Source organism: Hibiscus syriacus, unplaced genomic scaffold (assembly GCF_006381635.1).
Source record: "Hibiscus syriacus cultivar Baekdansim isolate YM2019G1 unplaced genomic scaffold, ASM638163v2 tig00110122_pilon, whole genome shotgun sequence".
Classification (NCBI taxonomy): Eukaryota; Viridiplantae; Streptophyta; class Magnoliopsida; order Malvales; family Malvaceae; genus Hibiscus; species Hibiscus syriacus.
Window position 1 is genome coordinate 434254 of NW_024062598.1, and position 27524 is coordinate 461777.

The following is a 27524-nucleotide window of genomic DNA, read 5'->3' on the forward strand; positions in this document are numbered from 1 at the left end:
CCAGTTGTGGAATCCATGATTGGGGCACTTGCGAAGCAAACTTTTGTATCGATCCTAGTACTCATACATAGTCTCTTCATCGCCTTGGTGAAAAGATGCTATGGCATTTCTAAGATGGTTGTTCATATTGAGTTGATTATGCCGTAGCAAATTTTTTGCACAAGTCAGCCCAAGACCTTATCGAGCTAGAAGGTAAACCATTGAGCCATGTCCTGGCGTGATCTTTCAAAGAATATGGAAATAAATTCAATTTCAGCACATCTTCATGCACACCTTGTTGCCAAAAGTAGTCACAGGCCTCAAAAAATGCCCGAACATGTTGCCTTGCATCCTCCTAAGGAGTACCACCAAACTGTCCAATAAAGTCCAACATGTCGAACATAACTGAATCATGGGTGCACAATTCCAGGATTTAGGTCATCCATGATAGGGTTCAAATGATATTGAATACTACGAGGCCTAGCTATATTCCCAGCATTCGGGATTCCCTCGACATTATGATATTCCTCTTGACCAATGCCTTGATTTTTAATTTGATACATATTTTCTTGAGCACGTTGAATATGTAAAATAAAATCATGAAAAAGACAAGGAAAATAACAAGTAAAACTATACCAAAAACATTGAACAAGTAAAATAAAAATGCTATGACAAAACTAATTAACTTCCAGTTGCCAATCCCCGGTAACGGTGCCAAAAACTTATCCTCTCGGTATGAGTACTATAAATGAGTGCGGATATATGTGCGAGTATACACAATTGAACAAGTAATACATTGATAAGCGAGTATCGTCTCCATAGGGATTGGAGGAAAATTTAACAAGTTTGTCAAAGGGCTTTACTTTGTCACCTAAGTAAAGTTAGTAATGGTATGTGCAAATGAGAATGTTGTGGCAAAATGAAATGGATGGTGTGGAAATGGAATGGTGGTAGTATGATAGCGAATGAATATGTCGTGGCAAACTGGATAGAAATTTCATGGAAAATTTAATTGTGTTGAGTGCAAACAAATGGAAATGTTAAGGCAAAATAAAATGTAAATATTGGATTTAACTTATAGGACTTAGTCATTCTCACACAACAAGCTACTACGGGAATTAGTGATAGGGACTCACTAAGGAAAATCTAAGCCTACTTCTCAGAATGGTCTTACTTCTATGCCTAGTCTGCCCGAAAGAGTCTACTGAGGTGCCCTATGCTATCTTTAGTAAGGGACTCGACAGATTGAAGATGCCCTGACAAAATCGATTGGCGTAAACCCCTGCAGTGATCCTATTGGTCCAGATAACAGGATATGTCTCGGTAATACTTTTTTGCGGTAGCATTAACACCTAACCTATTGTTCATGCACAACTCCTTTTGGTCGAATAAAATCCTAGCCTTATCTCTAAAGTAGATTAGGCCTAGTTACTATCTAGAACCCTTTGCTTATGTGGTTCCTCCATAGTTTCTCTCGAACACTAAGGATGTGTTACCTAGGTAATCTCTTGAACCCTAAGAATCTCCTAAGAAAAGGCTACTCTCATAGCTCCTACAACCTTAAGGCGTTAAGTTTCATAAACAAAACAAATTATAGCATATAAAAGAAACCATTCATTGAAATAACACTTAAACTTCCAAAATGAACTCCCACCAAATAGGTTTAGTTCATGGTGGGGTTCAAAATAAACATGCACAAAGCAAGTTTTATATGTTCCTTACAACCCAAGTGATAAAATATTAAAGCAAAGAACAAAGGGAATGAGGAAAAGCCTTCGACATGCACTGCCGGAGCTTCCCTCGGCCACCATGAACTGCCCCCAGCAAACTAGCTCCTCTCACATGCCTAGAACGCCACTCCCTCAAGCTTGTCACGAAGAAATACAATGGCAAGTAGGATTGACGGAGAAAGGTGAGACCTTTCTCTATAACTTTTTAACTCAAAACGGCGTGGAACCAATAGTCTTCTTCATTATGGCTTCATCCTCTTTTTATAGAGAAAAATTAACCCTAGGACTTGGTGCTAAAATTCCTAGGATACCCCAAACCATAGTTAAATCACATAGGGATCGGACAGAGCTGGCTATGATCTATCATGGGTTGCTGGCTGAGTACCCGTATAATCCCGCTACAGAGGCTCAAGGACATACAAGATCTGCAGTGTAGGCGGCGCAGTCAGCAAGATCGGCTGTAGCAGCGCTGATCCCTCCAGGTGGATCTTCGAGATAGATTTCTCGGGCAGAGGTCACGAGAAAATAGGGGACAGTTGACTTCAAAAATATCTTCTTTCACTTTGTTCACTTTCGAAATGCCAATCCAACTCGGCATTTTCATTATGCTCAACAATCTATTTATGTCACGTCATTTCCTTTTCTCTTTTCCTTGCTCTCAATTCCTACACATCACCGAACAAACATCTTTCCCAAAAAGCAGCACCGATTTCAAAATAAAATGCCGCAATAAATAGAATTCCACCACATGCAACTATATGCTCCTAAATGCATCTACATAGTCCTAAATTGCTCTTAGACATTCAATAACTTAAGTGAAATGGTCCCAAAAACTTGTCCGCTCGGTATGAGTACTATAAATGGGTGCGAATATATGTGCAAGTATACACAATCGAACAAGTAATACCATGATAAGTGAGTATCGTCTCCACAGGGATTGGAGGAGAATTTAACAAGTTTATCAAAGCGCTTTACTTTGTCACCTAAGTAAAGTTAGTGATGGTATGTACAAATAAGAATGTTGTGGCAAAATGAAATGGATGGTGTGGAAATAGAATGGTGGTAGTATGGTAGTGAATGTATATGTCATGGCAAAGTGGATGGAAATGTCGTGGCAAATTTAATTGTGTTGAGTGCAAACAAATGGAAATGTCAAGGAAAAATAAAATGTAAATACTAGATTTAACTTATAGGACTTTGTCTTTCACACACGATAAGCTACTACGGGAATGAGTGATAGGGATTCATTAAGGAAAATCCAAGCCTACTTCTCATAATGGTCTTACTTCTATGCCTAGTCTGCCCGACAGAGTCTACTGAGGTGCCCTATGCTATCCCTAGTAAGGGACTCGACAGATTAAAAATGCCCTAGAAAAACCGATTGGCGTAAACCCCTGCAGTGATCCTATTGGTCCAGATAATAGGATATATATCGGCAATACTTTTTTGCAGCAGTATTAACACCTAACCTATCGTTCATACATAACTCCTTTTAGTCGAATGAAATCCTAGCCTTATCTCTAAGGTGGATTAGGCCTAGTTATTATCTAGAACCCCTTGTTTGTGTGTTTCCTCCCTAGTTTCTCTCGAACACTAAGGATGTGTTACCTAGGTATTCTCTCGAACCCTAAGAACCTCCTAATGAAATGCTACTCTCGTAGCTCCTACCACCTTAAGGCGTTAAGTTTCATAAACAAAACAAATTATAGCATATAAAAACATCCATTCATTTAAATAGCACTTAAACATCCAAAATGAACTCCCACCAAATAGGTTTAATTAATGGTAGGGTTTGAAATAAACAAGCACAAAGCAAGTTTTATCCGTTCCTTACAACCCAAGTGATAAAATATTAAAGCAAAGAACAAAGGGAATGAGGAACATCCTTCGACGTGCACTGCCAGAGCTTCCCTCGGCCACCACGAACTGCCCCCAGCGAACTAGCTCCTCTCGGATGCCTAGAACGCCACTCCCTCGAGCATGTCAAGAAGAAATGCCACGGCAAGTAGGATTGACAGAGAAAGGTGAGTCATTCTCTCTCTAACGTTTTAGTTCAAAACGGCGTGAAACCAAAAGTCTTCTTCATTGTGGCTTCATACTCTATTTATAGGGGAAAATTAACCCTAGGACTTGGTGTTAAAATTCCTAGGATACCCCAAACCATGGTTAAATCACGTGAGGATCGGGCAAAGCTGGCTATGATCCAGCCTGGGTTGCTGGCTGAGTACCCGACATAATCTCGCTGCAGAGGCTCAAGGATAGACAAAATCTGCAGAGCAGGCGGCGCGTCAGCAAGATCGGCTGTAGCAGCGCTGATCCCTCCAGGCGGATCTTCGAGCCAGATTTCTCGAGAAGAGGTCACGAGAAAGTAAGGGATAACTTGCTTCAAAAATATATTCTTTCATTATGTTTGCTCTCGAAATGCCAATCCAACTCGGCATTTTCATTCTGCTCAGCAATCTCCTTATGTCACGGCATTTCCTTTTCTCTTTTCCTTGCTCTCAATTCCTGCACATCACCGAACAAACACCTTTCCCATAAAGCATCACCGATTTCAAAATAAAACGGCGCAACAAATAGAATTCCACCACATGCAACTATATGCTCCTAAATGCATCTACATGGTCCTAAATTGGCTCTTAGACATTTAATAACTTAAGAGAAAAGGTCCCAAAATGTGACCTTTTTACAGAGTTATCAACGTGACATACCAGCTACTGCTACCTCCAAAGATTTACAAGATTTATAATGTTTTTCATGTGTAGATGCTTTGAAGGTATTGTTCGGATCCTTCAAATATAACACAGGTGGAAATCGAGATTCAACTAGTTCTTACTTACGAAGAAGAATAGGTGAGGGTATTAGTATATGGAGTCAATGAACTGAGAAACAAAACGATTCCACTTGTGAAAGTTTTTTTACGAAATCATAAAGTTGAGGAATTTACGTTTAGTGGGTAAATTAGAAATTTAAAAGTTTAGTGGGTAAATCATAAAGTTTTTTTACGAGATTCAACTTTTGGAACAGTGATCAAAATGTAAAATTTAAAAGTTTAGTGGGTAAATTAGAAATTTAAGAAAAGTTTAAGGACCAAAGTGGTAATTTTCCCCAAAAAAATTATTCTGTAAATAAATAGTTCACCCCAAAAATAACGTTTATGTGGGTTTCAAATATTTGATCTGTAGTTTGTATTAAAGGCTATAAAGCGATAAGGTTCAGTAAAATATTCGAACAATTTGATCGAATAAGAATTTTAAGAAATTTTGAAGGTTGATAGAAAACGGTTAAAAATATTATTTCCATATTTTATAATGGTGAAATTTAACATGGATCATTGGAATTAAGATTGTTTTTTCAAGTTAAATCAAGATTGTTTAATTTTGGTGACTAGTTTGTAATTTTTGGAAATTTTAAGGATAAAGTGGAAAATATGGAAACGTTTATTCATGTTTGACTTTGAAGATGATGCAAGGAAGATGATTTCATGGCAATTGCAATGTGGAATTATCATGTTTCATTGAAGGTAAAAAGGTAAACTAGAATTAAATGAATTTTAAATTCATTTAATTAGTATTAAGACACATGTTAGGAGATTTTTTGTAAAAAGACTCAAGAATTTCTCATCATCTTCTTGCTCTTGCTGTGAACCTCATAGAAAAGGTAAAGAAGCTTTTAATTTGATTTTTTAATCCATTTTAGTTGATTTTTGGACTAAAGTGTTAAATAGAATAATTATCTACATCAAATTCTATACAAGTTGGTGTAAATATTTCATGTTTTCATTCTTGGAGTGAAGATTTCATGAATATGGTGGATGAAGAACAAGTTGAATTTTAATGATTTAAAGTTGGATTTTGATGTTAGTGATGTTATAGACTTGTTTCCAAGCATGTATGATGATTAAAACTACGTAGAAAAAAATGTGTAGTATTCAATCACCCTAGGTTTTATGTAGGAATTTTTTATTTTGGATTGAATTGCTTGAAAATAATATTTATAAGTTGAATTCATGCTTGAATCAAGTTGGAAAATCATTGAATCCCTACTTTGAAGTTTTTGGCATTGATGAAATAAATTTATAAAATTATGAAAAATAATACAAGAGTTAGAAATGATTTAAGGATGATTTTACATACTTTGGAAATTTTTTTTGCCCAATTTTCAACTTGGTGGAAGTGTAAGGACTATTTTGCATGTTTTAAGAATTTTAGGAATGGAAGTGAAATTGTTTCATAGTTGATGTACGATGTTGGAAGGTTGATTATAAGGTTGCAATATTGATTTGAATCAAATTGCATGTTTGCTTAAGACCAATTTGTGAATATTGGAAAGTATCTGAGTCAAATGGTAATTTTGTAAGTGTGAAGGTACTAGTTTGAATACAAGGTTAGAATGCTGGAAATTTTGTGTTTGGAATTAAATTAGAGTGAAATGAAAAGGATCATTTTGAATAAATTCAAAAAGTTAGGATGAATTCTAAATTCTTAAATTGTAGTTGAAATGTAAAGTTGTGAAAATTAAGTGGATTAGTGGAATTGAAGTGTCATTTTGGAATGTTAAGGTTTATATTGAGCCATGAAATGATATTTTTATTGAATAAGTATCGAATGAATTTATGGATTTTATGATTAGATTTTGCTTATGTTAATATGATATTAACATATGCTTTGAATATATAGGTTGTGTATATAATTTTGTATAGACATTAATCAAAACTACGATCAAACTAGCAACAAAGGAAAGGAGAAGGATAAACTTTAAAGCATAGTGAGGCTTATATTTTGACTTGTATAAAAATTGTCAAGGTGAGTGCAACGCGTACATAACACGATACATGGATGTTTCACACATCATTAGAAAGACTTATGATGAGACTGCCTTGTTTATATTGGCATGACTATTATGTAATTTATCATATATTTGACATGTTCTAAATATGTCAAAAGTTCATATAAAAATACATTGATCACTAGTTTGCACATAATGTTATACCATGAATGTTATTTCGGGTATGAACTGTCGAATGTTAAATTATATTGATATACATTGCCATGGATGGAATAAAGATGGACTATATGGCCAAGTATTTAATTGAGGGACAGTGGTATAGTTGGCATTCCATAGAGTCCAACAACAAGTTACATATTTGGTTTAGCATTATAGTGTATACAAAGGATACTTAGTGCTTATGGTGGGCACAAACTTATGTGTATTATAGTGGGCACGTCCTTATGTGTATTAGCACTTCGGTGCATATTTTAACTCGTATGCCCAGGTTCTCATAGGCTTATATTTGGGCTATGGTATATTGGTTAATAAATAATAAACTGGTGAATAAGCTTATAAGCTTAAAGAATGAATGGTAGTATAGCAGTAAGAAATTTTATATGTGGTTTATTATCATGTTAATATATAGTAGCATGATTGAAATACAGGTAAAGTGATCATAGTGCATTGGGTAATGTTATTTCATTATATTTATGTGTTATATTACACTAATTTTTACTATCATTGCCTCACTAAGTATACACTTAGCCTGTGATAATTTTCACGCATAGGTAAAAAGTAAGAATCAGAGTAAGGAGTATTTGTCATCTCGTTTATCGAGGAGTATATCTACAGTATCAGTAAGACATCCTTTGATATTATTTTGGTTAGTTTAGTGGCATGTATATTATAAATGTTTTAGTTACTCTAATAGATTAGTTATAAATCGGTTTTGTAATTGTAAATTGGTATTTCTTTAATATGGTCAGCATTAAATATAATTACTAGTATGAATGAATATTATTTTATTAAATTATGTTTTAAAAAAAATGTTTTTAAATTAGGAAATTTATTTATTATATGAAACAGTGTTGAATTGCCTACTTGTTGTCTGAAACCTGATTTGAGTTGGAAGAAAAAAATTTGCATTTTTATTTTATTTGATCAATTAGTTTTTGATAAATGTTATACTTGGAATTTTCAAAAGAAACAAAATTTTACCAAGTTTCAGTTAGGAAATGTTTTAAATGGTTAGGTGACATCTTTAACTCGTAATAGAGTATATATACGGGTTGAGGGTGTTACACGGTTAATGAGCAATTGAGGGTGAGAATTCTCGGTGAAGCCTATTTTAGTCCACTTTCAGTGTACTCTAGGGGTAATAAGATATAACGAGAACTCTGATAGTTGTATTGGTGACAGGGCATGAAGAGGGATGTATCTGAGTTTGTATTTAAGTGTTTGGCTTACCAAAAATTTAAGGTGAAATATCATGTTGCATCAGGTTTACTTCAGCCCATTCAGATACAACAATGAAAATGACAAATTTACTATGGACTTCGTCACCGATTTACTGATTACGAGCCAGAGGCATGATGTGGTTTGGGTAGTAGTAGATCGGCTAACCAAGATAACTCATTTTCTTCCTGTATGAATGATTTCACCTTAGAAAGGTTGGATCAGCTTTATGTTAAGGAAATTGTAAGACTTCATGGAGTGCCTACATCGATCATTTATGATAGAGATCCACGTTTCACCTCAAGGTTTTGGAAGGCGCTACACAAAGCCTTGGGTACACAGCTACATTTCAGCACCGCCTTTACCCTCATATAGATGGTCAATCTGAGAAAGTGATCTAGATTATTGAGGATATGCTTCGGTGTTGTGTTATCGACTTCATGGGTAGTTGGGAGAATCATCTCCCATTGGTCGAATTTGCTTATAACAACTACCAAACAAGTATTCAGATGGTTCCTTATAAAGTGTTGTATGGTAGAAAATCTATAAATCCCTTGTGTTGGACAGAACTTAGCAAAAGGAAGTTAGTCGAACCAGACTTGATCTAGAAAGCTGAAGAAAAAGTCCTCTTGATCAAGGTCGGTTAAGAGAAGTGTTCGATATGCAGATGTATTATGCAAATCTAAAGTGAAAGAACATAGAATTTTCAGCGAGAGAAAGTGTTTCTTAAGGTGTCACCTTGGAACTACTAACCCAGATTTTAAGATGTTATAACTTACCAGGAAACAAGATTGATTTTTGTTAAATGGGGATGATGTCACATAGAAGAGGGAACATGCTTCCTTGTCTCATTCTTCTTCTTTTTTCTCTTTTCTCTCTTCATCATTCCTTTGTACGAAACCCAAAGGTGTGAACTTTTTTGTTCTTCTAACCTAGGCTGAACTTTATGAGGTAAGGACAATCATATTCCCATCTACAGTTCCATTTTAAGCCTTTCATCTTGAAGGTTGGTGATAATACCCAAAGTGGGGGTTTAAATGAGGTTTTAGGTTTTTGAGACCTTAAGATGTTTCAAATCCATCCCTAATCCTTTTTAATTGTTTTGGCTAGTGAGGGAAGTAGGTGAAAGCTCAAAAGGCAAGAATAATGAGAAGTTGATGCTTAGGTGATCTTGTAAGCGCTCTTCATCAGCTAGTGCTAAGGTAACACACATTTAAACCACCAATACCACTTGTAGGTATTTAATGTGTTGTTTGCTTATTTGTGATTTATGGAGCATTTGAGTGCATTGGGCTTTGGCATGAATTTCGGTATTTTGTTGTTGTTCATGCATAAAGAATTTTCCTTTTACGATACTTTAAACCAAAATAAGCTTTAAATAACTTTTGTGAGTCTTGGGAGGGTCTTAGGAGTGGTGTTGGGGAGTTATCCACGAGAGAAACATGGTTTTCTAGGTTAGAGGTATTAGTACTATATGAGTAGTACCGATATTGATTTTAAAAATGGTAAAAATCTAAGGGATTTTTTGAGGGAGCATCGATACTTTCCAAGGAGTATCGATACTCAGGGCTTAGTATCGATACTAGTAAATTATTTCAGATTCCGATAGGCAAATTTGGTACAGATACTCAAGTAAGTATCAATAGCATAGAGGCAAATATCGATACTCTAGGTAAGAGTATCGGTACTCGAATATTGTCCCAAACATCAAATACAATTTTGGTACTGATACTAGGGGTAGTATCAATACCACGATAAGGGAGTACCGATACCTACAGTATGAGTATTGATACTCGTACAATTTATCAAACATCGAATAGAATTTTAGTATCGATACTCGGAGAAGTAGCGATACCCTAAGGGGGAACTACTGATACCCAAAATTTGTATCGGTACCCTCATGAAAATTTGAGTAATGAGTCTAATTTCTTTAGAAAGCTGGAAAAAGGGATTTCGTGCGAGTAAGGACTTGCCGATAAACTACAAGTGAGAACCTTAACAATGGTATGATAACATAAGACTTATGCCTTATTTGATACTCAGGAAACGACACGGACACCTGAGTTACTTGAGTGTATGAAGATTATCTATTTTACATGTTTAATAATATCTAGATACGATCTCTGTAGTACTAAGGCACTTTAGTATTAGTGCAATGCACTTCTGTACCAGTGCTAAGGTACTTCCGTACTAGTGCTAAGACACTTTAGCTAGGACAACGCCCTTATACTTGGGCCATGATTATGAAATGGATGTTAATTATGAACAATGATTGAAGCACCATGTGATTTATGACTATACATGCTAGTATATATATCGATGATTGCTTGTAGTATCGTTGTGTTATTTGTGTGGCATTGAGCGTCATAGCTCAGCGTTTTGGAACTGTTTCCGTTAACATGTCCCTAGGTGTCTTTTGGAGGAGCCTATCTCTAGTGTGTAGATTCCATATTTGATCAAGTCTAGAGTAAGTCTCGGTAATTTTAGTTGCATGTATTTCATAGACCTCTTTTGCTAAACTTGATGTATTTTGAGATGTTATTTTTGGGACCTCCCTGTTTGTAAAACTTAACTGTTTCATTTTAAATTATGGATGTTTTGTTATAAATTCGAGTAATGATTTCAAAAAAAATGGTTTACCACTTCGGTGGTTCGTGTAATATCCAAATCTTTCAGATTTTGAGTCGGGTGGATTTTGGTGTTACATGTCCAAAACGGCCGTAGGCGAAGTAAATGAATGATAGGTTCTCGTATTCTACGATATGCACCTTATTTCCTATTATGATTTTAAAATCACTGGTTTGTTTAGGTTCACATAAACTGCCATGCACGCGAACCTCCTGCGCATTCCCTTGTCTATGTGGTAGTCTAGTTTAATGACTCAACCGACTAGGCTACCGATGCTCCTTAGGATCTTTTTTAATAAGGTCCATGGTTGCACTGTGAGATATTGTCCATAGATCATCTAAGGTCCGTCTGAGAGTACTCGTTCATAGTCTTCAGTTAACCTAAATTTTGTCAAAAAGTATCCGTTTTCAAAGTCCATTAGGTTGAATGTCTTGGTTTTCACAACACGTATGTTCTATTTGAAATAGCATTGATGCAGATGTTCCATTCTAAGAGTTTTAGTACCACTATGTTAGACATGCTTTCTTCCATTATCTTATAGGCTCAAGGGGAAAACTGGATTGTTGGTAATCCATTCACTGTTCTTGTGGATATGTCTTCGTCCTGGATATCGTAACTATCTTCTACATACGCAAAGACTCCCGTATCTTTTCTAAAATCTATTCCTGCTAGGGTTGCGGCGTTGGAATGTTTGCTCTGTTCATGCTTGTTGACAGACATCTCGATTGTATCTACTGTTTTAGTTATTGGTTTTGCAATGGCGCCATCCGAAGGTGATTCCGTTTCTACGTTTTCTTGCATGCAGTTTAGGATTTCAATAGTAAAGCGACATAATCTATATATTTTAATTAAGGTAATGTTTTCATTAACATATTTAATGGTTAAAGATCTTTTACATAAAACAAAAATTAATTTAAAATAATATCTTCATTAATTCATAATTTTTATATGATTGATATTTAATAATATAATAACATACATGAACCAAATTACTTCGGTAGTTAAAGGAATCATTGTTGTTCCTAAAGTTCACGGGTTCGAGCATCAGTGACTGTAAGGATGATTGAACGTTAATTGTCAAATGATTGAAAATATTTAAAACAAATACTATTTTATAATCACACTAGCTTAATAAAAAATAATTTAATAATATAAAAATTTATATAGATTATAAAATTCATTTAAGTTGAGATTAATGTTACCAAATCCAAGTTTCCAATCAACAACGCTCTTTTTGCTTCTTTAATTTTACATCCTCATTAACTAAAGTTTGGTTTCATTAATAGCAAATAGTTATTAATAACCCTGTAATTATTATTTTTCATTTGAAAAAATCAAAAGAAATAAGTTTCCTGAATTCTAAGTCCATTAATTTAATATAAATTTAATATGGAACTAGAAAATAGAAAATTAGAGAGTGAATTTTGCTTTTGCAAATGAGTGTGTCATGTCAATAATAAAATTTATAAAAATGCACGTGGTCAAGTGAAAATGAGTGAGTTATGCCAATAATATGAGTCTGTCACGTTCGACGAGTACCGATAAGCATCATTAACAATGAGTATCATTAATTTAATTTATAAAAATTTAAAATTATAAAGTACTTAATGTATAATTATAAATTAATTAAAAATCTAAATGGAAATTATTTAAAATAAAATATTAATTACATGGTTTTTATAATCTTATTTGTAATTATAATTAGATCTAATATTAACCCCTAAATTTAAAAACCCTACATTTTTAATAGCTTTGAAGCTCCTGTCGCCGTCGCCAATAACACCTTTCACTGGTGATTGAGTCTTTGTCGTTCATCCCTCCCGACGTGGCCATCATTCACCACCGTTGCACAACCAATCCGTTAAGGTAAGTGTTATTATTTGTATTTTGTTTCGGACTTGGGCATCCATCCAATTTTGGGTTCTCCTAATCCTCTAATTCCTAAAATCTAACTATAATCCTAACCCTAATTTTCTAATTTGGTCAATTATAGAACCATAATTCCCTAATTGAGTACCATAATTCCCATATTATAACCCCAATTTTGATAATTAAACCCTAATTTCTACGTTTAACTGTAATTTTAAAATCCAATTTTGAATTCCCAAATTGAATCTTACAGGTCGTACGAGTACCTTAGCTCACGTGTACCGGTACATGGGCATTTGAGTATCAGTATTAGTTGCGTATCGGTACAATAATTGTACATTGTTATTTATTTCATACATGTGTACCGGTACTCTAGTCAAGCGTACCGATAAGGTATGCTTGAATTGTAAAATTTTGTTTTAAATATGCATGCTTAGATTTTATCTTTTTAGCATAGATGATGAATCTAAACTGAACGTCTTCAAAACAAGTTAAGATAATATAGTGTAAGCATCATATCGACATGAATTCGGAGAAGAAAAACAATGAGGTACATTCATTATAGTTAACTAAAATTTTAATAATAGTAATGAATTTCTTTTTGTCGGTATATATTATTTAAGATTATTGTTTTATTTTTTATTTATTCTATATGCATATAGAAAAAAAAGCTAAAGTTGTACATGAGGAAAATATAAGAACTCCTTATCAGAGTGATCACAAATTTGAGACACTCATTAAATCGGTGTAAAATATTGAAAAGGAATTTGTTATAATAAATGATCAATTCAAAAAACTAAAAGGTCAATTTGAAATATTAAAAGGCTGATTTGAAAAAATAGTGAACATACTAACACCGAGTAATGTTAAAGTTCAATACAATATGGTGATTCGGTAAAAGGAGAAGGTATACATAGTCGATCATTTTAGCCCATGTACTTAGTGTTCAATTGAAAGATGAGATTTTAGAAAATATTTCACACATGGAAGAAGAATTAAGTGTCACATCATTAAAAGAAGAAATCGAAATCATATTAAAAACCGAGTTTGTCTCTATTTTTTAATTGTTATTGTGATTATTCTTCTCTCTCATTAGAACCTATTGGTTACATTGAAGGAAACTCTAATGATTAAAAAAATTAGGCCTAAAATGTCTAATAGTCTTAAGGCTTTGTCAAAGATTAAAGGCGCTAAACAGAAAAAGAGTGTGAGATGTTTGACTGCACGTTCTGATTTCACTTATGATCTGAAGTCGAAAGATATGAAATAAAAAAGAGCTAGAACATCTAAAGTGAAAACCAAGGTATGTATAACTCATTCTTTATTGATTATATTTCATGTTGAAGTTTGATATTTTTGTAATGTAGTATAACTGTTTTTAAGAGTTAAACATGCAATATAAATGTGAGGTAGGCGATTTGCTATCAAAAACTTCCAGAAAAACTAGTATGATAAGTGATGCGTACAAGCAATATTCTGAGTTCTTAACGCATGAAGAACGTAGAATTTGTACGAATGTTTCTACTTTAAATGATACATCCAACACTCTTTACATGACCAAGAATAATCATTTGGATGTTGCTAATGCTAGTACTATTTTTCAAAAAAAAATAGTTATCTAATTGGGTATCATAGATTAAATTATTAAATATTTTACATGATCAATATTTATTATTTTGTTTGTTATTAATACAAGTATTTGTATTTTTTAAATATTTAATAGTTTATCGATCTCTATGTGCATGATTTGCACTTGAGAGAAGAGCATATGTGAAAGAAGTTATATATGCCTCAGTCATTTTAGGTGGAAAATAATTTATGGGCTAGGGATCACATTATTTTTAGTTTATGATTTCATGACATTTTCAAATTTAATGTTTTTCTTAAAATATCCATACCGAATATTTCACACATGCTCATAAGGCGAGAAACAAATAATTGCATTTTTAAGTTTTATACTCAATGGATAGAGAACTTTATACATATTGATAATAGTAATGTTGAACATGTATATTTATATTTTGTTCTTTGCTTGTATGTAGTTGACAGTGATTTTTAACTCATATGATTTAGCAGGTATATGTGCCTTTACATGATGAAGAAGACAATCATTGGTTTTTATTAGTTGATGTTTTGGAGTGACATAATTATGTTTTGAACTCTCTTGGCGTCAATGAAATGGGTAAAAACATTACAAAAAATATTGTTAGTTCTTTATTCATTTATAAGAACTAATAGAATTTGTGTAATTTTTAACTATAAATTTTTTAATTTTGTTTTGACTTATTATAACAGTTGATTAAAGCTCCACTTATGTATGAGGGTCATGCTCATTTGGGTAAATTATTTAAAGATGTTGCAAAATTTTCAATCCATTTTCTTGAATTACCGAAGCAGCCACATTTGTACGTAATTTGCATTTAAAATATAAGTTACTATTGATTTGTCTGTGAATTTATTTTTAAATAAATTATTTTATTTTATATCAGATTCAGAGATGATTGTGGCATGTACATATTGAAGTATATAGAAGTCGATAACAAAAGTTATTGTCAAATATTATTTTCACGGTAAAGTATACCATGTAGTTTCATATAGCTATTGTGTGATATTGATTAATGTGATATATTTATTGTGTAGACGCAACAAATGGGAGTTGAACAACTAAGAATTTTGGCAAAACTTGTCACAAGAAACCACAATGTAGTTGATATTTTCATTTGTCATAAATTGTATATACATGATTAAGAAGTTAAGGATTTTTAATGTAGTTTCTTCAATGGTGAATAATGGTGGTGTATTGGAATTTTCAAAACATGACATACAATTGAGTATTATGGTTATTATTCTTTGTTATGATATATTTTTTGTTTAAGAATGTAAACTTCAGCTAATAATTTTTTTTTTGAAATTATAGCATTTAATTCAGCATAATGTGTGTTGATTCCGAAAAAATGATTAAGGACCAAAAAAATACTCAAACATTACAATGTTTTTCCCATATATATTGATTTTTAAAGTTTTTGTTGAGTTGATCGAATAATCGAAATTGAAGTTGATCAAACAATTGAAACACAAATACTTATTCCCAACTAGTATATTTTTCCCTCATTGTATCGATACCAGTACACAAAGCTATCATACATGTGCATTCAATATGATTGTATCTATACATAGCACATATCGGTACCGTTGAAACTCACTGGAATTTCATAATATGTAAGCGTATTGGTACATCTACATGGTCGTATTGGTACGCATATACCAAAATTGGCTTTTTGAATACTCCTAACTTTGTAAATTGTAAATTACCTTTAAATTTTATTCAAAATAATTTATGACGATTAAATATATAATTTCATACTTTATATTGATTTTATCCACACTAATTCATGTCCTCAAGTTCTCATGTCTCAATCTTTAATCAACAATTTATCCCGCTAAACTTAACCATGAATTATTCAAGCCAAACTCATATAGGAAATGACACTTTTCGACTCACCCTTCAAAAATATTCACGTTTGTGCTCGATCTGTAATGCCCTAAAATGTTGAATTAGGGCCTTTATTGAAAGGATTTAAGATTTTAGAAATTATTTTAGTAATTTATAAAAGATAAGAATGATTTGGTAATAATTAAAGTTAAATTGTAGTAATGGAGGAATAAGGGGCATTTTAGTCAAATGGGAATTAGATGAATTTTAAATTCATTCTTTTAAGGTATTAAAGTATAGAGTCGGGAAAAAGGGGAGAAAAACTTGGTCAACTCCATTTCTTCTTCTTCTTCCCGTGCTTAATTTTCCTCCATAGCTCAAAGGTGAGTTTTCAATTTATTAGTTTACTCATTTGTTTTTGTTCGGGTTTTGATGCATTGAGTATACTAGAAGCTTATGGAAGGATAAAAGGGGATCAAAACAAAGTTATGAAGGAAATATTAGAGATTGAACAAAATGGGTTTTTGAGGGATATGTTTAAATAGGAATGTTTATGGATGTTCATTGGTAAATTTGACTTGTCAAAGCGATATATAAGAGATTATAAGCCTTGGTTTTGATTGAAAACATATTAGAAAAAGTGGTTTGATTCTTAGAATAGAATGTTCTTGAACGGTTTTAGATGATCTAAGAGTCTAAATGAAGAAAAGTTAGTAAGGTTAAGTAGAGAAGTGTTATATGGTATTGTTAGGGGTAAAGGATATAAAAATTGCCCAAAGATGAGTAATTTTTGAGTGGAAAACTGGAAAATCTGGGTAGGGGTATCGGTACCCTATGGAACAGTATCGATACCCTAAGCAAGAATTAGGCTAAATTACATAAGAGGTATTGATACTGATTGAACCAGTATCGGTACCCAAGCAATGAGGTATCGATACCATGGTAAGGGTATTGATACCAGTAAATTTTGAATCTAATTTGGGTATCGATACCTAGAGGGGTTATCGATACCATAGCTTAGGGGTATCGATACCATGATGAAGGTATCGATACTAGGTTAATTCGAAGCTAATTTTGGTATTGATACATGCAGGGGTATCGATACCCTAATAGGGTAGTATCGATACCATAAGTAGGGGTATCGATACCTAAGGGCTGGAAATGTTAAGTTAGGGCTGATAATGTTATAGGAAGTTGATAATAAATATTTTGATTAATGTTAAGTTATAATTGTTAGGAAACATACTAGCAATTAACATTATGCATGTCATTAATGAATGTGAAATAGATCACAAAAAGATCCTGAGTCAAGTAAGTCGAAAGGCAAGGCCCCAGCACCGGAATAATTATCTTCTCATTTTAGATATCTAAGTAAGGCGAGCCAGGTGAGTGCATTTAATGATGTATATATATATATACTATAGTAGTCATGATAGTATGATTTATTGATGTATGTATAGTGATTTACCAAAGGGCACTTTGTGTGCTAAAATGGTTTTCCAAATAGGGCACTTTGTGTGATAAAATGGTAAGGAAATCATACAAAGGGTATGAATTTCCAGATAGGGCACTTTGTGTGATAAAATGGTAAGGAAATCATACTATGTGTATGAATTTCCAGATAGGGCGCTTTGTATGCTAAAATGGTAAGGAAATCATACTAAGTGTATGAATTTCTAGATAGGGCATTCTATGTGCTAAAATGATAAGGAAATCTTATTGTTTGTATGAAATTCCAATTGAATTTATAGATGGTAGTAATGTTTGAAAATTGAGGTTAAAAGCATCAGTGATACAAATTATAGACTTGTTTATGGTATTTAAAGATTCTTTGGAATGAGAAGTATAATCTAATAACTTGTGATTAGAACTTTACTTGTGATTAGTCATACCTCACTATGTAATACTTAACGTGTGCTCATTTCACGTGTAGGTTAAATACAACTAAGTAAGGAGATCTTTTGGACATCCAGTTAGAGTTGCCTCATCAATAATCGTATGACATACTTGTCTACTTTTTGTTATATTTTAGTTGGCATGCAATATGATTTAGTAAAAACACTCTGATAAATATTTAGATTAAACAGTTGTAAAGTGATGAAGTGTTTAAACATCTCTTTTTTTGTTTATTTAAGTTAAGATATGTTTTGTTTTCAGTAAGTTAAATGTTTTTATAAAAATGAAACAAAATTTTATGTGTTTTCTTATTGGGAACATTAATATTAGTAATGTGACATATGTGCCTCGTATACGTATGGGTATATGGGAGATGGGTGTTACATTTATTGGTATCAGAGCTATAGGTTTAGTCGATTCTCGACTGAATCAAGTGTAATTTTATATAAAAAAAAGTTTACATGCCACTAAGATTGTCAAGGTTACTGATAGGGTATAGAATGAATATGAAAGATGTCTATCCTTTCTAACATAATTACTATTTTATGAATGATATGATAGATGTTTGATTCTACAAACTCAAGAAGAGCGGCTGAGTAAGAGAGTAGAGATGAATCGGGTAGTGAGAGCTACGAAGAAAATAACGAACATCTGATTCCATCTGACAATGCCAGTGCACCGACACCTCAGGTCATTCTTGTTCCAGAATTCAGAACTTTTATGCAAGCTCTTGAAGATATTCTAACACAATTTCAACCTCCTCCGCCTCCCCTGTTCCTCTAGTACCGCGAATGTTAATCCCAAAGGAGTTAAGAAGTTTGGGTGCTCCTGAGTTTAGGGGATAAGAAAGTGAATGCCCGATACTGACTTATGGTTTAATGACGTTAATGAAATGTTGGAAAGTTTGCAGTTCTCTGATCATGAGAAACTGGGTGGAGTTGTTTCTTTACTCAGAGGATCGGCTTGGGTATGGTGGACAAACACGACGATGTATGCGGTTCCTGAGCAGGTGAACTAGAAGTTCTTCCAAGAGGTGTTCAAAAATAAGTATATTGGGGAGTAGTTCATGAGGTCAATGTTACTGAGGTTTTTTAGCTTAAAACAAGGAGATCGCGTTGTGCATGAATATGAGGCCGAATTTAATAAACTCAACCGTTATGCTATAGAAGTTGTTCCAAATGATAAAGCTCATCGAGATTGGTTCATTGAGTGTTTGAGGCTGAAGCAAAAGGAAATGATGTTGGCATTAAATCTGTCTAGCCTACAAGAAGTAATAAATAGAGCAAAGGAGATTGAAAGGGCTCAAGAGGAGACTCTAGCGGGAGAACAGAGTATGCAGATGGGAAAAAGAATTGGAACGTCTTCATATGTTCAGTATGCAAAAAGGGGCAAGGGCTTAGGGTCTTAATTCACCATTAAAAATGATCATTCTGTAGCTTTACGAAAAACTAAGCCATCCCAATCCTATGCTGCTAGCTCGGCTAGAGCTCATGGAGAGAAACCTCGTTATCATATATGCGACAAGTTACACGGAGGAATGTGTAGGTTGATTTCTGGTGGTTATTTTAATTGTGGTGAAGAGGGCCACTTTGCTCAAAATTGCCCGTAGAAATATGGTGGCAAATCAGTACAATCTGAGAGATCAGTAGTATCACCTAATAAAAGCAGAGGGAGAGGAATATATGGTGGTCAATCTGAGGCTGTCAAAGATAAGAGACTCAGGGAGTAGCTCGAATATATAATATTAAGAATAATGATGATCGGAATAATCCGAAGATCATAACACGTACATTTCACCTTTTTGATGAGCATATTTTTGTTCTAGTAGATCTTGGTTCTTCACATTCATACATTAGTACCAAACTGATTAGAGTTAGAGGAATTCCTTTAGAACCAATTGATAGTGAAATGATAGCGATAAATCCTATGGGTCAAAGTGCAAGGGTAACTAAGATGTGTAGGAAATGTCCAATTAAGGTTCAAGGGGTAGTATTCTTAGCAAATTTGATGGAGTTGCCCTTTGATGAGTTCGAAATCATCTTGGGTAGATTATCGTCAGAATCGATTATTCTTAAAGGATGTAGAAGGTTCTGAAATTGTGGTGATAGGGGTAAGTCACAGCCCATGTCAAATGTGATATCAGCTATGACCACAAAGAAAATGATGTAAAAATGATGTGTTGCTTTTCTTGCTAGCGTGATAGACACTCGATTATCGGGTGTGCGACTGCATAATATTCCCACAGTTATGGAGTTTTCAGAAGTTTTTCCTGATGAGTTATTGGGTTTACCTCCATGTCTTGAAGTTGATTTTAGAATAGAGGTTTATCCGAGTATTGAACCTGTTTATATGGCTCCGTATCGGATGTCTCCAACGGAGTTAAGGGAACTAAAGGCTCAATTGCAAGAATTACTCGAGAAAGGATTTATCCGACCCAGTGTCTCTATGGGGAGCTCCGGTGCTATTTGTGAAAAAGAAAGACATGTCTATGTTGCTTTGTATTGACTATAATCAAATGAATAAGTTAACAATAAAGAACAAGTATCCTCTTCTGAGGATTAATGATCTATTTGGCCAATTGAAAGGCACATTAGTGTTCTCTAAGATAGATCTGAGGTCAGGGTACCATCAGTTAATGATAAAAAAATGAGGATATTTCCAAGATATCTTTTCGAACTCGGTACGAACATTACGAATTTGTAGTAATGTCGTTTGGATTAACAAATGCTCCTACTACATTTATGGATTTAATGAATAGAATTTTCCAACCATACTTGGATCAGTTTGTGGTAGTGTTTATAGATGATATCCTGGTATATTCTAAGTCAAAGGAGGATCATGATGCTCATCTTCGAGTGGTCCTTCAGATACTTTGTGACAATAAGTTATATGCTAAATTGTCCAAATGCGAGTTTTGGTTGTATGAGATTTCCTTTCTTGGTCATATAGTATCGGTAGAAGGTATTAAAGTGGACCCCAAGTAGATTCAAGCCATAATAGATTGGCAATCTCCCAAGAATATTACGAAAGTTCAGAGTTTCTTAGGTCTTGTGGGTTATTACAGACGGTTTGTGAAGAATTTTTCAATGTTATCTCTACCACTAACTAGGCTTTTGTGAAAGGATGTGCCATTTGTTTGGACTGAGAAGTGCCAATAAAGCTTTGCGAGGCTAAAGAGAATTGTAACTGAGGCTCCAGTGCTTGTGCAACCTTAGTCAGGTAAAGAATATGTTGTGTATAGTGATGCCTCCTATAATGGGTTGGGTTGTGTGCTGATGCAAGAAGGGAAGGTTGTGGCTTATGCCTCCAGACAATTGAAGACTCACGAGCGAAATTACCTGACGCATGATTTAGAATTAGCTGCAGTGGTGTTTGCTTTAAAAATCTGGAGACATTATTTGTACGGTGAGCGTTGCCATGTTTACACAGATCATAAAAGTCTAAAATATTTGCTGACTCAAAAAGAGCTGAATTTAAGGCAAAGAAGATGGATAGAGCTTTTGAAAGATTATGATTTGATTATCGACTACCATCCGGGAAAAGCTAATGTGGTAGCAGATGCACTCAGCCGCAAAACGTTTGCAGCTTTGAGGGCTTTGGACGCACATATGTCCGTGGATGGAGATGGTGATGTGATTGTCGAATTAAAGTTAAAACCAATGTTGCCAAATGTTTGACATGTCAGTAAGTGAAAGTTTAGCATCAAGTGACATACGAGTTACTGCAGCCTATATCTATTCCTGAGTGGAAGTGGGAGCGAGTCACGATGGATTTTGTTTCAGGGATACCGTTATCACCGGGTAAAAAGAACTCGATCTGAGTAATTGTAGACAGATTGACCAAAACAGCTCATTTCATTACGGTTCGAGTAGACTACCCAATGAATAAGTATGCAAAGCTATATATAAAAGAGATAGTTAGACTTCACAGAGTTCTGATTTAGATAGTGTCCGATCAAGACCCTATGTTTACTTCAAGATTTTGGAAGTCTTTGCATGAAGCATTGGGTACTCGATTGAATTTTAGTATAGTTTTTCATTCTCAAACAGATGGTTAGTCAGATAGATCTATTCAGATACTGGAGGATATGCTTAGGGCATGTGTGATTGAATTTAAGGGATCTTGGGAAAGATATATGCCTTTAGCAAAATTTGCGTATAATAATAGTTATCAATCCAATATTAAGATGGCCCCGTATAAAGCTCTATATGGGAGAAAATACAAAACACCCTTAAATTGGTTTGAATTGAAAGATTAGGAATTGGTTGGTCCAGATTTGATGAAAGTTATGGAAGATAAAGTAAAGATTATTCAGAGTAATCTAAAGATAGCCTCAGATCGACAGAAATCTTATACGGATTTAAAAATAAAAGAAATAGAATACCAGGAGGGAGATAAAGTATTTTTAAAAGTAACGCCTTGGAAGAAGGTATTACGATTTGGGCGAAAAGGAAAACTAAGTTCGAGGTTTATTGGACCATGTGAGATATTGAAAATGATTGGACCTGTGGCTTATCAATTAGCTCTGCCTCTGGATATGGACAAGATCCATAATTTTTTCCATGTATCGATGCTTATGAGGTACATATCATATCCCTCACATATTATCACTCCTGAAGAAATAGAAATCCAACCAGATTTGACGTATGAAGAATAACTGGTACGGATTTTGGTGAAATAAAATAAGGAATTACGTAATAAAAGGATTCCGTTAGTCAAAGTACATTGGCAGAACCATAAGGTAGAAGAGGCTACCTGGGAGAGAGAGGAGGATATGAAAAAGCAGTTCTCATATCTCTTTGCTTCAGGTATTTCTTTAAAATTTGGGGATGAATTTTATTAAGGGGGATAATTGTAATGCCCAAAATGTTGAATTAGGGACTTTATTGAAAGGATTTAAGATTTTAGAATTTATTTGAGTAATTTATAAAATATAAGAATGATTTGGGAATAATAATTAAAGCTAAATTATAGTAATGGAGGAATAAAGGGGCATTTTAGTCAAATAGGAATTAGATGAATTTTAAATTCATTATTTTAAGGTATTAAAGTATAGAGTAGGGTAGGGAAAAATGGGAGAAAAACTTGGTCAACTCCATTTCTTCTTCTTCTTCATGTGCTTAATTTTCCTCCATAGCTCAAAGGAGAGTTTTCAATTTATTAGTTTACTCCTTTGTTTTTGTTGGGGTTTTGATGCATTGAGTATACTAGAAGCTTATGGAAGGATAAAAGGGGATATGTTTAAATAGGAATGTTTATGGATATTTTATTGGTAAATTTGACTTGTCAAAGAGATATATAAGATAATAGAAGCCCTGGTTTTGATTAAAAACATATTAGAAAAATTGGTTTGATTCTTAGAATAGAATGTTCTTGAATGGTTTTAGATGATCTAAGAAAGTAAACGAAGTAAAGTTAGTAAGGTTAAGTAGAGAAGTGTTATATGGTATTGTTAGGGGTAAAGGAGATGAAACTTTCCCAAAGATGAGTAATTTTCAAGTGGAAAACTGGAAAATCTGGGTAGGGGTATCGGTACCCTATGGAACAGTACCGATACCCTAAGTAAGAATTATGCTAAATTACATAAGAGGTATCGATACTGATTCAACCATTATCGGTACCCAAGCAATGAGGTATCAATACTATGGTAAGGGTATCAATACCAGTAAATTTTGAATCTAATTTGAGTATCGATACCTAGAGTGGGTATCAGTACCATAGCTTAGGGGTATCGATACCATGATGAGGGTATCGATACCAGGTTAATTAGAAGCTAATTTTGGTATTGATACATGAAGGGGGTATCGATACCCTAATAGGGTAGTATCGATACCATAAGTAGGGGTATCAATACCTAAGGGCTGGAAATGTTAAGTTAGGGATGATAATGTTATAGGAAGTTGATAATAAATATTTTGATTAATGTTAAGTTATAATTGTTAGGAAACATACTAACAATTGGCATTATGCATGTCTTTAATGAATGTGAAATAGATCCTAAACAAGCTCCTGAGTCGAGTAAGTCGAAAGGCAAGGCCCAAGCTCCGGAATAATTATCTTCTCATTTTGGATATCTAAGCAAGGGGAGCCAGGTGAGTGCATTTAATTATGTATGTATATACTATAGTAGTCATGATAGTATGATTTATTGACGTGTGTATAGTGATTTACCGAAGGGCACTTTGTGTGCTAAAATGGTAAGAAAATCATACAAAGGGTGTGAATTTTTAGATAGGGCACTTTGTGTGCTAAAATGGTAAGGAAATCATACTATGTGTATGAATTTCCAGATAGGGCACTTTGTATACTAAAATGGTAAGGGAGTCATACTAAGTGTATGAATTTCCAGATAGGGCACTCTTTGTGCTAAAATGATAAGGAAATCATATTGTTTGTATGAAATTCCAATTGAATTTATAGATGGAAGTAATGTTTGAAAAATGAGGTTAAAAGCATCAGTGATATAAATTATATACTTACTTATGGTATTTAAAGATTCTTTGGAATGAGAAGTATAATCTAATAACTTGTGATTAGAACTTTACTTGTGATTAGTCATGCCTCGCTATGTAATACTTAATGTGTGCTCATTTCACGTGTAGGTTAAATACAGCTGAGTAACCAATATTTTTAACGTTTCAATTTTTAGCCAAAATAAATCATGTTGGATAAAAATAGTAAGTTGATTAAAAATCAACTCATGTTGTTGATATGATATTTTTATATTTATTCAATTAATGACGTAATATATATCATATCATCCAAAGTGATGATGTGATATATGTCAAATCACTAAAAGTGATTACGTGATATGAGTCATATTATTAAAATGATGATATGATATGTGTTATAGTGATATGGTATGTATCATGTCATAAAAAATAATGATGCGATATATATCATGTCATATGGCGATCGTTAATCAATTAACGATTTTCATTCTATAGGATTTGTTTTCACCAAAAAATAAAATGTTAGGTGTAAAATGTTAAAAATTGATATAAAATGACCATTTGTACGAACGTTGGAGATATTTGTGTTATTTTGCTAAATTTATATTTAATACAATATCAAATATAAATCCAAAATCATTTAGCAGAAAATCTTAACAGAATCTTAAGCTTTTGATTGGCATGAAGGATAGAAAGCAATTAAAAATGTAAAATTTGTTAATCAAATAAATCAGATTCATAATATCTTTCTTATTTTGTAATTCATCCCCTCCGATTTTAATCCATCATATGAAACAAATAGGCTGCTTCTGCTTGGTTAATGCCAATAGCAGGAAATCAAACAGAAGTCAAGCAGAATCTTGAAACATAGAAAATAACGCATTAACTTAATCAAATTCTTTAACTTGTGGCCTCAATATTCAACAATGCAATATCATTTAATCAAATTGCTTAGAATTAAACATCATGCAAGAACATGGCTATTTCTTATTAGGATCTCCCTCGCATCCAGTTTATACTACGAGTGGATGCTTAAACATAAACAAATGAGGCATGAATGTTAACATGAAATGCTTGCCAATTTGACATATCATGGACAAGAAGATAGTAAAACAGAAAACAAACCACCTGAAGCTATCATGGAAATTAGTCAAGACTTCGGACTATACATGATGGCTTCTGCTGCTTCAAAAGGGTGACAGTGATAGAGAAATGCAGCTGGCAGTTCGATTCAGCAATGTCGGAGTTGAATCTTCCATTGATCACAATACCGAGCAAATACCATTTGATTTATTCTTATTTTGCTTTGGAGGCTGGAGTACTACCTTAATGGCTGCATCAAAGACTGCCTTCACATTCTGCATAAGTAAGATTCCATCAGAAATAAAGGGCCTTACCACAATTTATGAAGAATATGTAGAGTATATTGAACCTGCTGTGTTTTTGAACTACACTCGATGTAGGCAGGAGCCCCTATCTGTTTCTTCATCTCCTCTCCCTTCATAAAGAAGTGATGCAAGACCAATATTTAAAACAATAGGAACAAATTCTTTGAATAATAATAATAACGATGGTGACGGTGATGATGATGATGTGTAAACAAGTACCTGAGCTGTAGATATGGGTGTTGCAGCAGGATGGTCTATAAAGTATTGCTCGTCATCCCGGAGATCTGCAACATCAAATAGTAGAAAAGATGACAAGATTTCGGAAATAGAAAAACTTCCAAAAAGATATCGAACTCAGACTCGAGTGTGACTGTTATACATGGGCATAATTAGATTCTTCTTTTTTTCCATGTATTTAGAGGAATTTTCGAGGTCATATCCATACCTATCTCTAGGATAAGAGTGTTGGACATGGATACTTCAAAAACATTAGTATAACAGGATACTATTTTTATTTTAGAAAAAAAATTATATCAATTAGGTAATCAGACCTGTTGCAATTAATAAACATGAGCATCGCAAGCATATACAAGGATACTGTCATGGAAATAAAATCATACCAAGCTTAGTTCCCACCAGAATTGTCGGAACACCAGGTGCATAATGCTTCAATTCAGGAATCCACTGAAACGAAAAGCAACATCAGCATTCACAGGCCATTACAGAGATATCTCACACTACTCAAAATTATGTTATAAATGCAGAAGATATTCAATTTTTAAACCTTCTTGGCGACATTTTCATAGCTGGCCTTGCTGATGAGAGAAAATGCAAGGATAAACACATCGGCCCCGCGATAGCTCAACGGTCTTAATCTATTGTAATCTTCCTGACCTGTTCCAAAGCAATGATTTCAAAGTAATTCAAGAAAGAACTCAAAGTTTCTAATAAAAAGAGGAATTGCAGATGCTGTTTCCAAGTTACCAGCAGTATCCCATAAACCTATGTTGACGATACTACCATCCACGACAATATTTGCACTGAAATTGTCGAAAACTGTGGGGACGTAGTCCTGTTACCATATCAATTGTAAAAACAAACAGATATCAATAAAGAAAACCAGTATACGGAATAACCTAAAGCCCCAATTTCCATTTTAATTTTGAGGGGATTCATTTCTATTAACAGAGAAAAGATATCGCAGCACATGATCAGCCTACACTGTAACGGCATTAGCCCCAATCTGATAGGATTTAACAAAAACAACAAAGTTTTCAGAGCAATTTTTCAGAACTATAGAACAAATCTCGCTCAACATCAATAATTTGAAACAACTGTTCTTTCATGGTTTTTTTATCTATCTGGGAACCAAACGGAAAATCGTTTTAAGATGAAAAGAAATGAAGTGATCATTCAATAAAGATCCGAAATTACAGGAAAGGCGACAGCGTTAAAGGCTGACCGTAGGGAAAGTATTGCTAGTGTAAGAAATCAGCAGACATGTCTTGCCGACGGCGCCATCGCCAACTGTGACACACTTAATGAATTTGGAGGCGCTCATTTTCCTTCGCCGTCGTACGAATTAAAAAGTAAACCAGAATACGTTTTTTTTACCTACAAATCTTGAAATTCTTTTCTTTCCAAGAATCTGGCCCCTTTTACTCAAATTTGCGTCACGCTGTGGTGTTCGTCAAACAAAACCTAAGATTAAAAGGTTTCATCGTTTCTCTTGGCAAAGCAAACCCTGTAATGAAGAGGTTGATTAGAGAGTAAGAAGAGAAGTGAAAAGAGAGGCAAAGGAGAAGGAGAGGGGCAAGGAAAAGTGAACCAAAAATACGAAAATGAGAGGAGAGAGAGGAGAAAAATAGGCACCACAGATGTTCGGATATAACTGATTTTTAATTTTTCCTATCAAAAATTGATT

The 27524-nt window shown here is 33.9% G+C and overlaps 2 protein-coding genes across 3 annotated transcripts; one reads left to right on the forward strand and one right to left on the reverse strand.

The window, feature by feature from the left end:
• The first annotated feature begins 19713 nt into the window (after positions 1-19713).
• Positions 19714-20265, forward strand: LOC120215498. Its single transcript, XM_039213169.1, has 2 exons — positions 19714-19847; positions 19956-20265. The coding sequence occupies exons 1-2, from the start codon at positions 19714-19716 to the stop codon at positions 20263-20265; spliced, it is 444 nt and encodes a 147-aa protein (XP_039069100.1).
• A 4852-nt stretch (positions 20266-25117) lies between these two features.
• LOC120215509 (rac-like GTP-binding protein ARAC11) lies at positions 25118-27427 on the reverse strand. Of its 2 annotated transcripts, XM_039213179.1 has the most exons (7): positions 27063-27427; positions 26585-26672; positions 26385-26494; positions 26221-26284; positions 25820-25884; positions 25645-25710; positions 25118-25570 (listed from the first exon to the last, which is right to left on the reverse strand). In XM_039213179.1, exons 1-7 carry the CDS (start codon positions 27159-27161, stop codon positions 25475-25477), a joined length of 588 nt encoding a protein of 195 aa, XP_039069110.1. In that variant the 5' UTR covers positions 27162-27427; the 3' UTR covers positions 25118-25474. The 2 variants fall into 2 exon arrangements, with proteins under 2 accessions (XP_039069110.1, XP_039069111.1); XM_039213180.1 differs by lacking the exon at positions 25645-25710.
• Positions 27428-27524: the final 97 nt, after the last annotated feature.